The sequence below is a fragment of the Ochotona princeps genome, chromosome 6 (assembly GCF_030435755.1).
Source record: "Ochotona princeps isolate mOchPri1 chromosome 6, mOchPri1.hap1, whole genome shotgun sequence".
In the NCBI taxonomy this organism is placed as follows: domain Eukaryota; kingdom Metazoa; phylum Chordata; class Mammalia; order Lagomorpha; family Ochotonidae; genus Ochotona; species Ochotona princeps.
In genome coordinates, this window is record NC_080837.1 from 46,701,249 (window position 1) to 46,720,493 (window position 19,245).

Below are 19,245 nucleotides of genomic sequence, written 5' to 3' on the forward strand. Positions count from 1 at the left end.
CTATAATTCTGCTGGATAATTAGTCATCAATAGCACTAAAAGAAGAAAACGTGCAGAGATGTTGGCTTTAAAAAAAAATTCTACTTATTTTGAAAGTGAGAATTAGAGAAAGAGATCTTTCATCTACTGTCCACTCCCAAAATGGCCACAAGGAGCAGCGGTGAGCTGATCCAAAGCCAAGAGTCAGGAGCTTCTTCTGTCTCACACAGATGTACGAGACCAACACTTGGGCCATTCTCTACTGCCTTCCCAGGCCACACGCAGGAAGCTGGACCAGAAGCGGGGCAGCATGGACACAACTGGTACCTATATGGTACTTGAAGGCAGAGAATTAGACAACTGAGCCATCACACCAGCCCATATACTGATTTTTTTTTGTTAATGCTGACACACGACAAATACTGCATAAATGAAAAACCATATGTCCTCAAGCTCTCCTCTTTTTTTTTTTCATTGAGTTTTTACTTGTATGTGCGTGTCACATTCCTAAGAAAAGAACCCTAGGATTTTTCCTCCTGTGTATTTTTGTCTTGCTTCCTCATGGCCCATAATTCCAGCAGAGGTTGCCAGTACTGACAACCTGACAGGATGAGAGTAGATTACTCTGCCATCTTTCTAAATTTTTCAGCTGCACATCAAATTTGGGGCTGATCACTCCACACTTGCTGAACCTGCCTGTGAGGTTCCCAACCATTTTCCTAGTTTCATGATCATCCACGATTTCTAATTCACCAATGTAACTGTGCTTCATCATCATAGTTGGAAACCTGGCAAAGATTTTAGAGAACAACCTAAAAAGAATCTGACGTTGAAGAGCATCAGCCAGGACATTCATGCGTGCCATGCTGGCAGCAAAGAAAGATAGCAGAATCGGGACAGCAGGGGTGAGAGCAGGGAACTACGGCATCTTCAGCCTCCTACATGCCAGTCACTTACCAAATCCATTTCTTAGCCATTTGAATTATCATTCACAGTTTCAGTAAATGATCACCAAAACTAACTATTGCATCAACTTTTTCTAAGTTCTTTAAAAAATACGAAACAAAGAAGTTTTTACTCTAAAAAAACAATTAGACAATATTGTACAGTAAAGTGAAATCTAACAAAATAATCTGAGATACAAAAGACTATTCATTCAGAGGAAAAGGCCTCATAGAAAATACAGGACTTCTTGAGGAGATTTAAGCATAAATGGGCCTTAAAAGACTGATGCTTATTAAATGAAAAAATGTCAGCACATTAAGGGAAAAATCAATTGGGGGTGGAAATTGGGGGTAGGGGAATCCCAGACTATACAGAATTGTTTGACAAATTGGAAAAATAAAAATTTTAAAAAAGAAAATAGATTTTAAAAAATCCAAATATTGAATGGGCCCAGCACGATAGCCTAGTGGCTTAAGTCCTTGCCTTGTATGCACTGTGATCCCTTATGGGTGCTAGTTCATATCCCAGTTGCTCCACTTCCTCTCCAGCTCCCTCTGCTTGGTCTGGAAAAGCAATGGAGGACAGCCTGAGGCCTTGGGACCCTGCACCCAACTGAGAGACCCGGAGGAGGCTCCTGGCTCCTGGTTTCGTTTTGGCTCAGCTTTGGCCATTGCAGCCACTTGGGGAGTAAACCAGCAGATGGAAGATCTTTCTCTCCATCTCTACTTTCTGCAAATCTGCCTTTCCAATAAAAATAAATGCTTCTTTTAAATCCAAATATTGAAAAGAATTTGTTTTATCTACAGCCCAGTATTTCTGGGAGGACGTGGTACCAGAAAAAACTGGAAGTAGTATTTGGAAAATAATACAAAATCCTATTTAGATTTTATGTATGTATATATGATTGGACTTGGTAATTTTTTGGTTTTTGAGAGTTGTGCTTTTTTTTTCTCCATAGTTTTCTTAGTTCCTTTTAATTAACCCAAATGACAGTGAAAGGCAACAAAGATTAGGAAAATCTAGTAATATTAACACCCTCCATTATCTATTATTTGTGGGTAAAAACCCAATATTGGAATAAGAATTAAAAAAATAGTACTGAAAGCTTGCATTACTAGGAATGAAGGAATTCACTAAGAAATAGGAATAATCTTTTCAGATAACAGAAGAAGGGATAATTTTTGGTTGTACACACACTTATGTTGTACCCCTAAACATCATCACTTTCTCCCATCTCTAACACACACAACAGAGACTAGATAGGTACCTTCAGAGGCTCTGCAAACAAATAGAGAAGTCAGTGGCAAGACTTTCACAAAAACTTTGGTCAGCCCCGAATGCAACACACACCCACCTTCCTTTCCGTTCCAGGTTGTCCTCAGAGCTCCAGAACATCACCACTCCTGACACAGGACACCTTCCGTCCACCATCCCCAGCTGCTCCCAGAGGTGAGCCATGGGGAACCTCACCACCATCACCAAGATCACCCTGCTGGGGCTCTCAGACGCCTGCGAGCTGCAGCTGCTCATCTTCCTCGGGCTCCTCCTCACCTACCTCCTCACCCTGCTGGGCAACCTTCTCCTCACCCTCATGGACAGGTGCCTCCACACTCCCATGTACTACTTCCTGCACAACTTTGCTGTCCTGGAGATCTGGTTTACCTCTGTCCTCTTCCCCAAGATGCTGACCAACATCCTCACAGGGCACAAGACCATCTCCCTCGCAGGATGCTTCCTACAGTTTCCTCTACTTCTCCCTGGGCACCACAGAGTTCTTCCTCCTGGCAGTGATGTCCTTTGACAGCTACGTGGCCATTTGTAACCCCTCGCGCTATGCCACCATCATGAGCCAAAGGATGTGTGTCCAGCTAGTACTCTGCTCATGGAGCACAGGATTCATTCTTATCATTCTTCCAAGTGTCATCATATTTAACCAGTCATTCTGTGGCCCTAATGTCATTAACCACTTCGTCTGTGATAAATTTCCACTCCTGGAACACATATATGCAGACACAACTCTGATAGAACTCATAGGTTTTGTGACAGCCATCATCAGCTTACTGGGCACCTTGTGTGTGACGGCCACCTGCTACAGTCACATCCTCCACACCATTCTGCATATCCCCTCAGCCAGCGAGAGGCAGAAAGCCTTCTCAACCTGCTCCTCCCACATCATTGTGGTGTCCCTCTTCTATGGCAGCTGCATCTTCATGTACATCCAAAAGGTACATGAAGATGTACCTTTGCTACAGCCAAAGGTGGCCAGGGAGAGGACCGCAGAAAGGTGGTGGCACTGTTCAACGCCGTGGTGACCCCGGTGCTCAACCACTCCATCTACACCCTGAGGAACAAACAGGTGAAGCAGGTGTTCAGGGAGCAGGTGAACAAGCTCCTCTCATAAAGAACCAGGTCTCCGTGGGGAAAAAAAGGTTTCCTCCTTCTTGGAGTCTCTTCAAAGGAAACTTCAGTTCTGATCTCCATGGCTATCATCATTGATAACTTCTGTAAGAGGTTTAAGTCCACAGTGCTTTCATGTACCACTATTTATGCATTCGGTCTCATTCAGAGGGTACAGAAAAACCCATATAGAACTACAATTTGTCCTGTCTTGATATTTGCTGCCTCTGTATCTGAGTTCCTTAGTTTTGCCGCATTTTTTTAAAGATTTATTTATTTTTATTACAAAGTCGGAGAGACAGAGAGGAAGATCCCCAAGTGAGTGCGACGGCCAGTGCTGCGCCAATCCGGATACCAGGAACCTCTTCCGGGTCTCCCACACGGGTGCAGGGTACCAAGACCTTGGGCCGTCCTTGACTGCTTTCCCAGGCCACAAGCAGGGAGCTGGATGGGAAGTGGAGCTGCCGGGATTAGAACCGGCATCCATATGGGATCCCAGTGTGTTCAAGGCAAGGACTTTAGCCACTAGGCCACGCCGCCGGGCCCATTTTGCCACGTTTTTAAACTAGAGTAAAAACCTTAGTATTCTGGGCACAGCACAGTAGCCTAGTGGCTAAAGTCCCACCTTGCATTCGCTGGGATCTCATTTGAGTGCCAGTTCATATCCCAGCTGCTCCACTTCCCATGTAGCTCCATGCCTGTGGCCTGGGAAGGCAGTCAAGGACGGCCCAGTGCAGTATATGAAAGGATGGGTGGATGATGAATGTACACCTCTTGCTAGTCAAGCACAGCCCTTTCAATAAATGATGCAAAGAAAAATGGTAAACCAGAAAGGAAATCTTCCTACCAAAATGACTAGCACCTGTGCTCAATTGATTATTTGGGATACGGGAAGTAAGATTAACGACACACAACAATCAAAAGTAAAAACATACTTTAAGTATGTATTTGAAATGAAACCAGGTAAAGGTGTATTTATTCACTAATCTATAAACATAATTTTTTTCTGTGAAAATTATTTTGCTGGTTGTTAGTCCTTTTGGGTTAAACCAAATTCATTATGTATCTTCCAAAATTTTCATCATTTATGTCAGTAACAAGAAAATTTCAGACAAGAAACTAAAATAAAAATCCTAGGACTTTTTCCTTACCAACCTTCATAGTTATCACACCTAATTCCACAATTTTTTCCTGACTTTATGGAACCTATTAAAAGGAATCAACTGCACAAAAACATTTTTATTACAACTTCACTATTTTCTATTTCTGTATTTTTCTTCAGGTCTCCTTCTTTCCCCTCCACGCCCCTCCCCTTTCCTATTCTCTCCTCTCCTCTCCCCACTTCTTTTCCTTTTAGAGTGACAGAAATGGAGCAAGAGAGAGCTCCCTGCCACCTATTCATTCCCCCAAATGTCTGCAACAGCTAAAGTAGGCCAGGGTGGAAACTGAGACCTGGGAACTCAATCTGAATCACCCATGCAGATGGAAGAGGCATAGTCATGTCAGCCATCACTATTACTGTCTTCTAGGGTTAGCATTAAGGAGCCAGAACAAGGAATCAAACCCAGGCTCTTCAAGACAGGACATGGGCGTCTTAACTGCTAGATTAAATGCTTACCCCAAAACAACATTATTTTTACACTCATATGCCATTGATTCACCTCTGTTAGAACAAAATATGAGCAATTGTTATAGTAGGTCCATTTATCAAAGAGGGGTTTGGAACTAGACAGCCAATTCTCAACACAATTCTCACACCGAAGTAAGGGATAAGGGCATGCGGAGAAGCCCCCTGGCTGCTGGGGCTGCATGTGAGTGGACAGCAGCATCCGGGTGGCAGTTCAGCACGAGGTCTGGGCACACAGTGACTGCAAACATCCTTCCTGGGTTCCCATCACAGCTCAGACACCTGCCAGCCCCTTGATCTTTTGCGAGCAAGAATTTTCTGTGTCACAGGTAGACTAACAGAGATGTTAGTGATATATGGTCATAAAACGGACTAAATGAGTTCATATGCATTAGACTGTGTATGTCAGGCCTTGATATAGAGTGTTGTATTGATTGCTGGCTGTTCTGTTTTATGGAACGAATAACTTAGATAAAGAAAGGTAAAGTCTGTTGCTTAAGGGCAGAATTTAGATACATTCTCACTTCGTGGCTTAAACTGAAATACACTAAAAATAATTGATTAGATTAAAACTTGAATACATGAAAAGAAAAAACATGTAAAAATTACTTTAACAGAGATGTATAGAGTTTTTAATAGAAGAAACATGTAAATAAACTTATAAATTTAGAGTCAGCATCATGGCATAATGATTGAGCTACTACTCTTGATGCCAATATCCCACGTCCTAGTGCCAGTTCAAGCCCTGGATGTTCTGTGTCCAACCCAGCTCCCTAATGTGGCTAGGAAAGCAGCAGAATACAGTTCAAGCGTTTAGGCCCCTTGGGAGATGTGGACAAAACTCTGGGCTCCTGGTGCCAGCCCAGTCCAGCCCAAGCCGTTGCAGTCATCTGAGGAGCAAAAATCCTAAACATAGGTAAATTGAAAAACTATTTAAGATGGATAATACCTGTTTCCTTTGAAATAAAAAAGTGATATTTCGAAATTAAAAAAAAAAAAAAAAGATAATACATTTGGTGCTAATGTGACCCCAGTAGGTTAAACTGCTACTTGCAATGTCAACAACCTATAATATTCCCAAAGAAAACTCCAGTCCCATGTGGCTTTGCTGATTAAATCTTCTCAATTTCCAAGGGAGGAATAATTCCAATGCTACACAAATGACTTCAGCTATAAGACAGGAAGAAACCTGTCTCATCCTATAAGGTTAGCCTTACCCTAATAACAAAACCAGACACTATCAATAGAAAAGAATCCCCCCAACAAATCGAAAAGTTATTAACAAAGTGTTAACAAATTGTTATAATATAGCCAAAAGATAGTACATCTTTGACCAAGTGGGGTCAACTGTGATATATTATTTTTAAAAATCAATTGTTTTCCTAAATGCTAGCAATAAACAATCAAAAATTAGATTTTTTTAAAATATCACTTACAAACCATAACAACATACGAAATATTAAGGAGGTAATATTTTTAAGGATTTTTAATTTGTATTTGAAAAAGTTACACAGAAAGGAAGAGACAGAGATTGAGAAAAATCTTTCACCTGCTGGTTCATTCCCTAAATAGTTGCAAGGGCCAGGAATAGGCCAAGCCAAAGCCAGGAGCCAGAAGCCAGGAGCTTCTTCCAGGTCTCCTATGCAGATCCAGGAGACCAAGCACTCGGGCCATCTTCTACTGTTTTCCCAGATACATCAGCTGGGAGCTAGATTGAAGTGGAGAAGCCAGGTTTGGGCCCAAGGCTTTGGGCTGTTCTTGACTGCTTTCCCAGGCCACAGGCAAGGAGCTGGATGGGAGGCAGGCCACTGGATTAGAACTGGAGCCCATATGAGATCCCAGCACATGTAAGGTGAGGACTTTAGCCGGGGCCCTGCCTTTCAGATTAAAAAAGAAGAAAGGAAATTTTTAAAAATACACAATTTGACATCATTTATATAAAATCTAAAAATGTTTTAAAAAACAAAAATGTATTATTTAGGAATACACGCACATGCATACTCAGAAAAACTTTACAGAGGCAGGTGCTATGGCATAGCATATTAGGCTGCCATTTGCAGCTCTGCCTTGCAATCCAGCTTCCTGATCACACATCCTGGGAGGCAATGGAAGATGGCTCAAGGGCATGGTTTCTGCTACCCATGTGGGAGACCAACACGGAGTTCCTGCTTTCAGCCTGGCTCAGGCCTGGCGATAGTCACCATTTGGGGAATGAATCAGCAGAAAGGCAATTTCTGTCTCTGTTTTTTTCTGTCACTCTGCCTTTCATGCAGGATTGCAGTTGGCTCAGGGTGGGAAAGATGAGCCGAGGGAGCAGCCACATGGGACATTCACTGCACCAGTAGCGTTTTATTTTTATTTATTTTTTTTTAAAGATTTATTCATTTTATTACAGCCAGATATACACAGAGGAGGAGAGACAGAGAGGAAGATCTTCTGTCCGATGATTCACTCCCCAAGTGAGCCGCAACGGGCCGGTGCGCGCCAATCCGATGCCGGGAACTTGGAACCTCTTCCGGGTCTCCCACGCGGGTGCAGTGTCCCAATGCATTGGGCCGTCCTCGACTGCTTTCCCAGGCCACAAGCAGGGAGCTGGATGGGAAGTGGAGCTGCCGGGATTAGAACCGGTGCCCATATGGGATCCCGGGGCTTTCAAGGTGAGGACTTTTGCCACTAGGCCACGCCGCCGGGCCCACCAGTAGCGTTTTATTTTTTCACTTGGTGCTTGGTATATGTGTGCTCAGTTTACTCTTGCTCTGCTATCTTATCTCTAGATAACAACCTTTAGTTGGTGTTTATTGAATGTTTAGTAAAATAATTTTGAATTATATTAAAATCTTCAACCGAGGCACTTCAAGCCAATATTAGCAATAGCATACAACGCAATGAGAATTAAATCACACAAGGGTATTTCAGAAATATTCTGTGAAAGTCAGATTTTAAGTTTATTTTGGGGCCCGGCGCAGTGGCCAAAGTCCTCGCCTTGAACACACTGGGATCCCATATGGGCACCGGTTCTAATCCCAGCTAACGCCGGCCGCTGCACTTCCTTTCTAGCTCCCTGCTTGTGGCCTGGGAAAGCAGTCGAGGACGGTCCAAGGCCTTGGAACCCTGCACCTGCGTGGGAGACCTGGAGGAAGTTCCTGGCTCCTGGCTTCGGATTGGTGCAGCACCGGCCGTTGCACTCACTTGGGGAGTGAATCATCGGACGGAAGATCTTCCTTTCTGTCTATGCTCTTCTCTGTGTACCTGACTTTGCAATGAAAATAAATAATTCTTTAAAAACAAGCTTATTTTTGGTGCAAAAGCTTTTGAAACACATGTACAGTAGGGGCCTGCAAAGTTGACATCCATTTTTTAAGGTGTATTTATTTTCATTGGAAAAGATTTACAGAGAGAAGTAGAGACAGAAATACCTTTCATCTACTGGTTCACTCTCCAAACAGCCACAATGGCTGGAGCTGAGCCTATCCGGAGCCAGGAGCCAGGAGCTTTTGTTTAAAAGCAGCCAGGGCAAAGGACTTACTAGTTGGGAAGCAGATTCTCTCACTGTTACAACGGTCATTTACTTTATAGGGTCAAGAGAATGTGGCACTCAGGTCTCCAAGGAGGCTGAGGAATCACCACTCCATCCACAAACATTTATCGGTACAGCTACCAACCTAATTCACATAGCTTCCTCCAATCTTCAGCTGACTGGGCTCTCAAATTTACCAAAAACTGACCCTGAAACTTGATGGACAAGGGCTTGACCTTCCCTGTTTGGCTGCCACTGGCCTGGCCTGGTGCTCATCTTGACTCCATTTCTCCTGTTGCAGTAAGGATGCCTTAGCACCTTGTTCAACCCAATCTGCTTGTGAGCTCATTTTGACTCCGTTATTGTCCTAAGACATCTGCCCATGGGCTTGCGTGGCTGTGTGGTCACAGCAACACACATCTCCCTAGACCAAGTTTAGGGTATCCCAGCTTCCACCCTCTAGAGTCTCACAGAGTAAATCTGAGTGTGACAGCCACTAACACCTTGAAAGCAGCTGACTCACTCTCCCATCATCCTGTCAGGCCTCCCTCTGAAAATCTTCCTCCCTTGAGCTCAAGAAAAACTTGATGACTTTATGATGAAAGGGGGTACAGTGAGCATGTTAGTGCCCTCTCTGCCCCAGCACCCAGTCAGCCTCACTATTTCAGCAGCAGCAGCAACTTTCATTTTATTTTTAAAGCATTTTTTTATCAGATATGCAGATTTACACAGAGGAGAGACAAAGATCTTCCATCCACTGATTCACTCCCCAAGTGGCCGCAACAGCCAGAGCTGAGCCAATCCGAAGCCAGGAACCAGGAGCTTCTTCTAAGTCTCACACATGTGTGCAGGGTCCCAAGGCTTTGGGCCATCCTTGACTGCTTTCCCAGGCCACAAGTAGGGAGCTAGAAAGGAAGTGCAGCAGCCAGGATATGCACCGGTGCCCTGGTGGGATCCTGGCACATGCAAGGTGAGGACTTTAGCCACTAGGCTATTGTGTCAGGTCTAGCAGCACCTTTCAATTCTGCATCTCAGGGAGAGCTGAGGACTTCTGTGGCCACAGGCGCTGTCTGGCTCACATTCATGGCACTGGAGGCTGCCGCTCACATACCCTCCTTCAGGGAGGCCACTGTCAGTGCCACTGGGGAAGCTTCTGAAGCAAATGTCCCTAAGTCAGTCCAAGGTCATTCACCTTTCCAAGAAAGAGTCCTGAGCAGGTTCACAAGTGCCCAGAAGTCTCCTCCTGGGAAAAAACACCCACAGGAGGCTGCCTGCGGTGATTCACCGGAGCTTCTGACTGCACAGGCTTTCTGCCACTTTGGGGGGAAAAGCACATAAATGTAGCTATCAATTTTCCCCTGAAAATGTATTTTAATATCAAGCTCTTGTCTCCACCTCCACTGGCCTGCTCTAGTTCAAGTCTTTAACAGTTGTCACAGGTGACTACAAATGATCTCCTCCTCCTCCTCCTCAGCCTCTTGTGCCCATCACCAACCCAGCATCCACACAGCAGTCACAGGGAGCTTTATAAGACATGACCAGCTTCAATGCTCTGTCTAAAATGCACTAAGTAGCTTACCTTTGCTCTTCAAATAAAACTCAAATGCTTTCTCTTAACCTTCAATGTGCCTTGGTGATTCTGAGATCATTCAGTTTTCCAAGAGAGATGCCTGGGTTGACTTTGAAGGATCCTGCCTGGTCCAGCCCAGGACCGGCTATCAGCAGCTGCTCTTGTCCTACCCCTCACCCACCATCCTCCAGCCACATGGAGAGTCTCTGCACTTGCTTCTTCCTCCAGCAGGTACTCTGTCCCCAGCTCTCACAGGCTCACTCTTCAGGGATCAAGTTACACAATATTCCCCAAAAACATGTACATTAACCCAAATTTTATAAAAAGTCTTCTCACTCCACAGTTTTCCATTTCAATATCTATTTGTTTCATTTATACCACCTCAAATTTAAACCTCTATAACCTTCCTAAAAACAGGAATTTGTTTCAAGCACAGCCTAAAGTTGATATCCAGTAAATCTTAATGAATGCTGCGTCATAACCATGCAAATATTTGTTTACTAGGTTATTGTTGCTTCTTCATTCTTTTGCTTGCTATAGACAAAAAAAAAAAAAAAAAGCTAAGCTTCTCCTTCGTCTATTTTTACCTGCCATCGCCTACTTCTCTGACGGTTCTATTCTCTCAAAATGTGTTTAAAGTTTCGATGACTGAGTGGAATACTTCTCAACCTGTTCCCCAGGGATCTATCACTGTACTCTGCCTTAAGCATCCAAACAACTTGGAGAGAAAAACTCTGGTGAAGGCAGGTCTAGCTGCTAGTGTGGTCCAGCAGGCTTTTTCCCTGCCAAGTCAATCCTACAGGGGGCAGGACTCCAAAGAGTACAGAGTGGCTCTATTTTCCACACTCTGCTGCTCACGAACAGAACTGGCGCCAAGGGGACACACAGAGATACTATGCTGGCTTCTCTCCCCAACACATTCCTGAATAATCCTGGTGTGAACCTCCCCCAGGATTATGTATCCCCACTGCCAAAGCAGGGAATCTACAATTGAAAATGTCACTTATATCTTGGAAGCAGGCTCTACCCTGTAGTCTTTACCAACTACATGTAAACAAAATCTTGCCTGCTCAGTCAGCATTTATCCCGCATTTTCTATATAATCATTGCATAGCATAATTCCCAACTCACAGAGTTGAGTATAATTGATAGCAAAGGTTTTCAGATATTCTTAGATATCTCCCAATGTTTTATTCATCTCTCCTTACCCTCCTTTTTGTCCCCTCTTTTAAGTCATCTACCCTTTTGAGGTCAGATAACTGTGCAAGAAAGAGGAAGAGAAGCAGGAATCAGTGCTGGAGAAAGACATAGTGGGTGGATGGGATATGTAGGTTACTTTTTTGTTTGTTTCATTAGTTTTATTTATTTGGAAGGCAGAGCAACAGAAAGAAACACAGAGAAACATGCTTCATTTGCTGGATTACTCCCCAAACGCCTTCAACAGCTGAGACTGGGAGAGGCTGAAGCCAGGAGTTCAGCACTCCATCAAGTCTCCCAGCTGGGTGGCTGGAAGCCAAGGACTGGGGCCATCTCCTTCTTTCTCCCGGGGTCTATATCTGCAAGCAGAGGGGAACTTGAACCTAAGCACTCTGATATGGACTACAGGCATTTTACACAGCAGCTTCACCCTGGTCCCACAAAGTCTCACACACCCTCAGGGGTGGGATTTCAAGCTACATCTACAGTAAAATGGTGATACTGTAAAACAAAGTTATCTAGTATTTCCTACACTGGTCCCACAGCCAACCAATCAACAAGTATTTACTGAGTACCAGTGATACGCCTAACATTCACTCAGCTCATTAGTTCAACAAAACTTCGTGTTGTCAGGACCTTGTGTTAAGTGCTGGATACAAAAATTACGAAAACATCTTTACTCTCAAATAGTTCATTTCTGCAAAGACAACAAGATAGACCATCAATACATTCATTAATCTGAAATGCAATTGAAGTTAAATCCTACGTACTGGCAGTGAACATCTGTAGATGGCAGACTTCTGAATATACTGAAGTTCTTAAAAAAAAAAAAAAGATAGGAAAAGGGAGAAAGTAACTGAGCCTTAAAAAAGAAGTGAATAGTAGATAAGCAGAAGAAAGGAAGGCAGGCACCCTGGGCTATGGGAACAGCCGCTGGCAAAGGCCAGAGACTGAAACAAACCACAGCGCTTTGAGAGCAGTGAGGAGACGGAAGGGACAAACGGGTTTTTCATGAGGGCCACAAACCAGCTGCAATCTCTTTGGAAAGGAATGGTGAGATTTGGTTCAGATATTGTGTATAGGGTTATGACTCTTTAAACCGGGGTTCCCATATAATTAGACCATTGTCTCTAGCCATTGTTAGACAGCTCCTGAGAAAAGCCAGTTATCCCACGCTAATGTATAACTGCTTTGTTTTATGCAAAATAGCAGCTCCAGTCCAAAAAAAAAAAAAAAAAGCTCCATGCCTCTATTCAAGTGGAAATGAATACCTCCACTTGCAGATCACAGGGCCTTTTCCTGGCTCACACAAGCACCACACCACGTAGCTTTCTCTCCCTCCTGCAGCAAGGAGAGAGAAGGAAAAGGCTCTGCTCACACGGAGGCCAACGAATAAGCCGTGGCTCTGCCAACCCCACACAGGCATCTGACACAGGCAGCGGGCCCCTCCAGCCCGGTGGCAAGAGAGAGGAGTGGGGAGGGGTGCCTGTGATACCCCGCTGAGGGACGGGAGCACAAAAGGGCTCCTTCCAACAAGAGCCAGACCAAAGGGAAGCATACACCACTAGAGAATGCTTTTGTCTGCAAACTGAAACTCACAAAGAACAAATGAAGAAAAGCATACAAACAGTAGAAATGCAGACACAAATTCTGCTTGTTTTCTAAAATGTAAAATATTAAAGAAAAAAATCACTGACACTCGGGGCTAGTTAACGTTTGGGGCTGTCTAAGGAACAGAATGAAAAAAAACAAAACCAAAAAACCGGAGTGATGAGCATGTTCAGATAACCCTGTAGACATCAGTGTTCTCTTTGACAAAGAAGGAGACTTCCTGACTGAGGTGTCTGTAAGAATGACTCTTAGGATGAGTACCCGACAAAGTAATGAAATACTTCCTGGAGATTTCACATGAAGGAAGATCCACTCAGAACAACCCATCATGGTAAGGAAAGCAGAGCGTGTGCATGTCAAAGATTCAATGGAAACCACGGATGACTGGAAGTCACGTGCATTGCTAACGGGACTGCAAAATGATAGAACCACTTCAGAAGAAAGTTTGATGGTCTCTTATGAAGTTAAACATACACTTATCATACAACTCAGCAATCTTAATTATGAATATTTAACCCCTCCACAAAAATGAAAACATGTTTACTCAAAAAAATTGTACACAGGGGCTCAACAGGCTAATCCTCTACTAGTGGTGCTAGCATCCTACGGGCACCAGTTTGAGTCCCAGTTGCTCCACTTCTGATCCAGCTCCCTGCTTATGGCCTGGGAAAGCAGTGGAGGATGGCTCAGGTCCTTGGGCCCCTGCAGCCACATGGGAGACCCAGAAGAAGGTCCAGGTTCCTGATTTGGACTGTCTAGGCTCTGGATGCTGCAGCCACTTGGGGAGTGAACCAGCAGAGGGAAAACCTTTCTCTCTGACTCTCTTTCTCTCTATATAAAGCTATCTTTCCAATCAAATAAATCAATCTTTAAAAAAATAATAAATAAAAGATTTGTACTTAGGAGAGGGGATTTAGAGTAGCCATCAACACACAGATTGGGAATCGCACTTCCCATACGGGAGTGCTTTACTTCAAGTTCATGCTCCATGTCTAAGTTCAGCTTCCTACCGAATGCTTGCCCTGGTAGGCAGCAGGATAACACAAGTAAGTGGGTCTCTGCCATACAGGCAGGTACCCAGACTGAGTTTGGGGTTCCGGTACCTGTCTGACCAAACCCTGGCTATTACAGGGAGTTAATCAGCAGATGGAAAATCTTTCTCTCTCTCTATCTCTATCTCTCTCTCTCTCAATGCAGCCTCCTCTCAACTCCTTTCTGTCTCAAACTAGAAACAACTCAACTAGCCATCAATTGGCAAATGGAGTAAATGGATAACATTTTGAGGAACGTGCATGTCACAAAACATGACTCAGAAAATCAAATGGAGGAGGGGAACAAAGTAATAACAGAATGAAGGTAAAATGACAGCCATTTTAACTGGGTGGAAGTACAGTCATCCAGGGGCCACTGCTGTGCTTCAACGGGCTAATCCCCCACCTTCAAGTGCCAGAATTCCATATGGACATTGGTTCATAATCCAGCTGCTCCTCTTTCCAGCTAGCTCCCTGCTTATGGTCAGGAAAAGTAGTGGAGGATGAGACTGCACACACATGGGAGATCTGGAAGAAGTTCCTGGCTCCTGGCTTCAGATCGGCTTAGCTCTGATCACTGCGGCCATCTGGGGAGTGTACCATCCGACAAAAGATCTCTCTTTTTCTCTCTCTCTTTCTCTCTGTAAATCTGCCTTCCTATGAACTATAGTATAGTAATAATATAGGGGAACTTTGGGGGGGAGGAATTTGGAGGGGGTGTGGGAAATCCCAGAGCCTATGGAACTGTATCATAAAATGATAATAATAATAATAATAATAATAATAATAATAATAATAATAATAATAAAAGAAGGCTATGAAATAAAAGAAAAAGACACGGTTGGGCCTGGTGCTATAGCCTAGTGGTTAAAATCCTTGCCTTATCAGGATCCCACAAGGGCACTGGTTCATATACTGGCTGCTCCACTTCCTATCCAGCTCCCTGCTTGTGGCCTGGGAAAGCAGTCGAGAATGGCCCAAAGCCTTGGGACCCTGCACACGCGTGCGAGACTTAGAAGAAGCTCCTGGTTCCTGGCTTTAGATGGGCTCCAGCTATTGCGGTCATGTGAGAAGTAAACCAGCAGATGGAAGATTTTTCTCTCTGTCTCTCCTTTCTGTAAATCTGACTTTCCAATAAAAATGAATAAAATCTCAAAAAAAAGTTAAAAATAAGTGCTAGCAATTAGCAATTAATTGGTTAAATAAATGTTGATACAAAATAATCATATGTAACCATATATGCATAATCATATAGAAAATTTATCACGAAAAGAACACTTAGTGACATAAAGATGTTGACAATTCCTAAGTTTTTAAAAAAGACTGAAGTACCATATGATCCTTTTTATTTAAATACATAGGTATGTAGTGGAAAGCTTTGAAAAACTATCACAAATATTAACAGTAATGGCTTAAGAATGAGTTCAAAGGGCCCCGCACGGTAGACTAGCGGCTAAAGTCCTTGCCTTAACATACGCCAGTCAGAAACAGGAAGATTTAACCTTAGAGAGATGAAAGGGGTTGGATGAGCAGGACTTGTTAGCAAGTGTTGTTTAGGGAGAGACATACAAGAAGCACTGGTCCCTGATAAGATCATTTACTTTAGAGGCCTGGTGCCATGGCATAGCAAGCTAAGCTTCCATCTGCATTGCATGTGGGCATGGTTTGTATCCTGGCTGCTCCACTTCTGATCCAGCTTATGGCCTAGGAAAGCAGTGGAGGATGGCTACTGTTCTTGGGCTTCAGCACCCACGAGGGAAACACTGAGGAAGCTTCAGGCTCCTGGCTTCAGATCGGCTCAGCTCCAACCACTGTGGCCATCTGAGGAGCAAACCAATGGACGAAAGATCTCTCTTCTCTCCGTGAATCTGACTTTCCAATATTTATTGGAAAGTCAGATTCACAGAGAGAAAGAGAGAGAAAAAAATTTTCTGACTGCTGGTTTAGCCCCCAAATGGCCACAACTGCCAGAGCTGAGCCGATCCGAAGCCAGGAGCCAGGAGCTTCTTCCGGGTCTCCCTCGCAGGTGCAGGGTCCCACACTTTGGACCATCCTCGACTGCTTTCCCAGGCCACAAGCAGGGAGCTGGATGGGAAACAGAGCAGCCAGGCTATGAACTGGCACCCATATGGGATCCCAACACATGCAAGGCAAGGATTTAGCCACTAGGCTATTACGCCAGGCCCAAATAAATAAATCTTTTTTAAAAAAATGTTTACTTAACCAGTCTCTGACACAACTAAATACCTTGACTTCCCAAGCTGAGGAGCAGCCACTGATTGATTTTAACATCACAGGACAAAATTACACATGGCCCATTTGAGCAGCAATCAGCTTTTGGGGGCACCACTATATCTTCATGTCCTCAGCAAACTGCAGTTGATGTGTTAGAAATGAAGCTCGGTGTCGTTAGTTAAGCTGTACTAGAAAGGTTAAAGAATAGGAAGAAAATCACATGCTGTACTGTGAATACTGAGAGGAGAAAAGAAAGGTAATCAGCCATGTCAAATGCCGTAGGGAAATCTCAGAGAATAAGGGCTGAGAAAGATCCTCCACACCTTATAATTACCACGGAATTGCCTTCAGTCATCACTGCAAGCAACAAGCACAGGGCTGAGAGAACAGCGGAGGTCAAGAGACTACAGCAAGCACTGACTGTGCACTAAGAAAATGAGATTCTCTTCTTAAACTTGTAGCAGTAAAAGGGTGAGAAAAACAAGATGAAAGCTGCCAGCAAGGTCGAGTGAAGGCTTTTGGGTTTAAGAGTTTGGGGCTTTGTTTTTTAAAAATAGGGGAAGGAAAATTGAATCCATATGCAAAGAAGAAAGGAAGAAATTAAAAATACTTAAATTGGGCCCGTAGCATGGCATATCAGGTAAAGTTGTTTCCTGCAACACCAGCAACCCATATTGGCTCAGGTTTGAGTCCTAGCTGCTCCACTTCTGATCCAATTCCTTTTTGTTATTTTTTTTTTTTTAGATTTATTTTATTTTTATTGCAAAGTAAGATATACAGAGAAGCAGAGACAGAGAAAGATCTTCCGTCCGATGGTTCACTTCCCAAGTGAGCGCAACGGTCAGTGCTGTGCAAAGCCAGGAACCAGCAACTTCTTTCAGGTCTCCCACGCGGGTGGAGGGTCCCAAGGCTTTGGGCCGTCCTTGACTGCTCCCCCAGGCCACAAGCAGAGAGCTGGATGGGAAGAAGGACTGCTGGGATTAGAACCAGCGCCAAATGGGAACCCAGTGCATTCCAGGTGAGGACTTAAAGCACTAGGCCACCGCGCCGGGCCCCCAGCTCCTTTCTGATGCACTTTGGAAAGCAGCGGAAGATAGCCCAGGTCCTTGGGACCCTGCACCCACATGGAAGGCCCAGAGGAAGCTGTTGGCTCTTAGCTTCAGGCTGAGCTAGCCCTGATCACTGTGACTATTTGGGAGTGAATCAACAGATGGAAGATTTTATCTCTCTCTGTAACTGTGCCTTTCAAGTAAATAAGAAACTACCTTTTAAAAAATACTTAAACTAGCCAATATGAGGAAAATTAACAGAGAAAATTAACAGAGAAAGCCTTTGATTCTAGATGCTATTACACAACAAGAATTGAGAATACAAGGAGAATTTAAACTTGAAAAGAGGATGTTTGGTTCTTCATCCAAGACGGGACAGAGAAAGGAACTGACACAGTATTACTCTGGAATGCATTAAAAGGCTCATCTCATGTTGTCATTATTTTGTCAGGAAAGGAGATGGAAAGCAACAGGCTCCAGAAGACTGGAGTGGCTATTAAGCATCCCTCTGAATGTCCACATCCCATGTATAGTGCCTGGACTAAGTCCCTGCTCTGCTCCCCACTCTGTTTCCTAGTAAGGGCATCCTGGGAAGCAGCAGGTGATGGTCGTTACTGTCTGCCTAGGAGACCCGGATGCAGCTCTTAATCCCTGGCTGTGGCCTGGTTCAGCCCTGGCTGTGTGGGCAACTAGAGAGCAGACCAAGGACGAAATCATTTTGTTTTTTCTTTCTGTCTCTCAAACTCTCACTCTCACTCTGCCTATCAAATACATATTGTAAGAGTTGACTACAAAGCAGAAAAGACTTAGAACTACAAAGGTAGAGAATTATACATGTACTAGAGACCTGACACAGAATTGGCAGTCAGCAGCTGTTTGAATAAATTCATAATGCCCAAAAATAATAACAGCCAAGTAAAAGGAAACAATTCATCAGACACTATACATTCCCCATAAGTTATGCACATTTCTGTGGGATCACTCTGGTGTCTGGTAATAGAATAGTAAAACCCAAAGACAGAAAAGGACGAAAAACTGTTCACTGCGACCTGCTGACTTTTCCCAGTGGTGCTAGGAAAAACAGCAAGAGCTCTGGGGGACCTTGGTTTGTGTTTTTAAGGACAGCCCCAGTGTTGGGATAGGCTTGGCAAGAATTCAAGGATGTGTATATACACACACACACACACACACACACACACACAGAAATGGAGTAAGCTACATTTTTCAATACTTTCTCATCAACTAATCACTGCTTCTACAAATCTGTGGATTATTAAACCTCTTGCTGCCCATTCTTCATGAGGCTGCTTATAACCATCTGCTCTTGTCTTCCCACACCCAGATGACCCAAAGAGTTGCATAGTTTGCCATCCCATCAAGATTGAAAACGACAGAAATATCGTCTTATCTCATTTCTCCCAAAAATGCCAGGGCCCATAATTCCATCTTTCATCAAGGATGTGATCAGCCTATACTTAGAGAGGCCATTGTCATTGCAAATTCAACATATCCAACACCAAAAACACAAACATCAAAGTCGCTATCTTTCCAAACAAAAACTGTCACTACTTCTGTAACACGCAAGACCCATTCAGAAGACAAAAAAAGTGCCAGCTAGCTGAACAGAGAATTTAACACAAAAAAATCAATTCAGCACCGTGTGTTAAACCAACACACTTGGGACACCTGCACCCACACTGTAGTGCCAATACATCCCCTACTTCCCATTCAGGTTCCTGCTAACACTCCTGGAAGGAAGCAGAGGACGGTGCAGGTATTTGGGTTTCTTCCACTCACCTGGGAGACCTGGACAGAGATTCAGGCTCCTGCTTTTCACTTGCCTCAGCTCTGGGTGTTGTTGCAGACATCTGGAAAGCGAAATAGTAGGTGAAAGATCAAGGTCTCTCCAGCATGCGCATAAGCTGATTAGGGCGAAGGACTGTGCCACACCCTGTACTGGCAAGCACACACAAGAGTCAGGTCTGGGATCACCTCAGACAAAGTTTCTTTGGAGATTCCCTCCAACTGAACTGCTGATCTCAGAACCCCAACCATGAAGAGACTATATCAGCCAGTGGAGTCTCAAT

General features: G+C 44.0%; 1 protein-coding gene and 1 long non-coding RNA gene across 2 annotated transcripts; one reads left to right on the plus strand and one right to left on the minus strand.

The window, feature by feature from the left end:
• The first annotated feature begins 2,380 nt into the window (after window positions 1-2,380).
• LOC101532048 (olfactory receptor 6E1) lies at window positions 2,381-3,325 on the plus strand. Its single transcript, XM_036495568.2, is given in 3 exon segments — window positions 2,381-2,664; window positions 2,666-3,146; window positions 3,149-3,325. Coding segments are annotated over 3 exon segments (942 nt in total).
• Window positions 3,326-11,495: 8,170 nt separating this feature from the next.
• LOC131480462 (uncharacterized) lies at window positions 11,496-19,027 on the minus strand. The gene is made up of 3 exons (XR_009245546.1): window positions 18,956-19,027; window positions 12,504-12,573; window positions 11,496-11,591 (listed from the first exon to the last, which is right to left on the minus strand). It is a non-coding gene; the product is annotated as an uncharacterized LOC131480462 (long non-coding RNA).
• Between the last annotated feature and the right edge of the window lie 218 nt (window positions 19,028-19,245).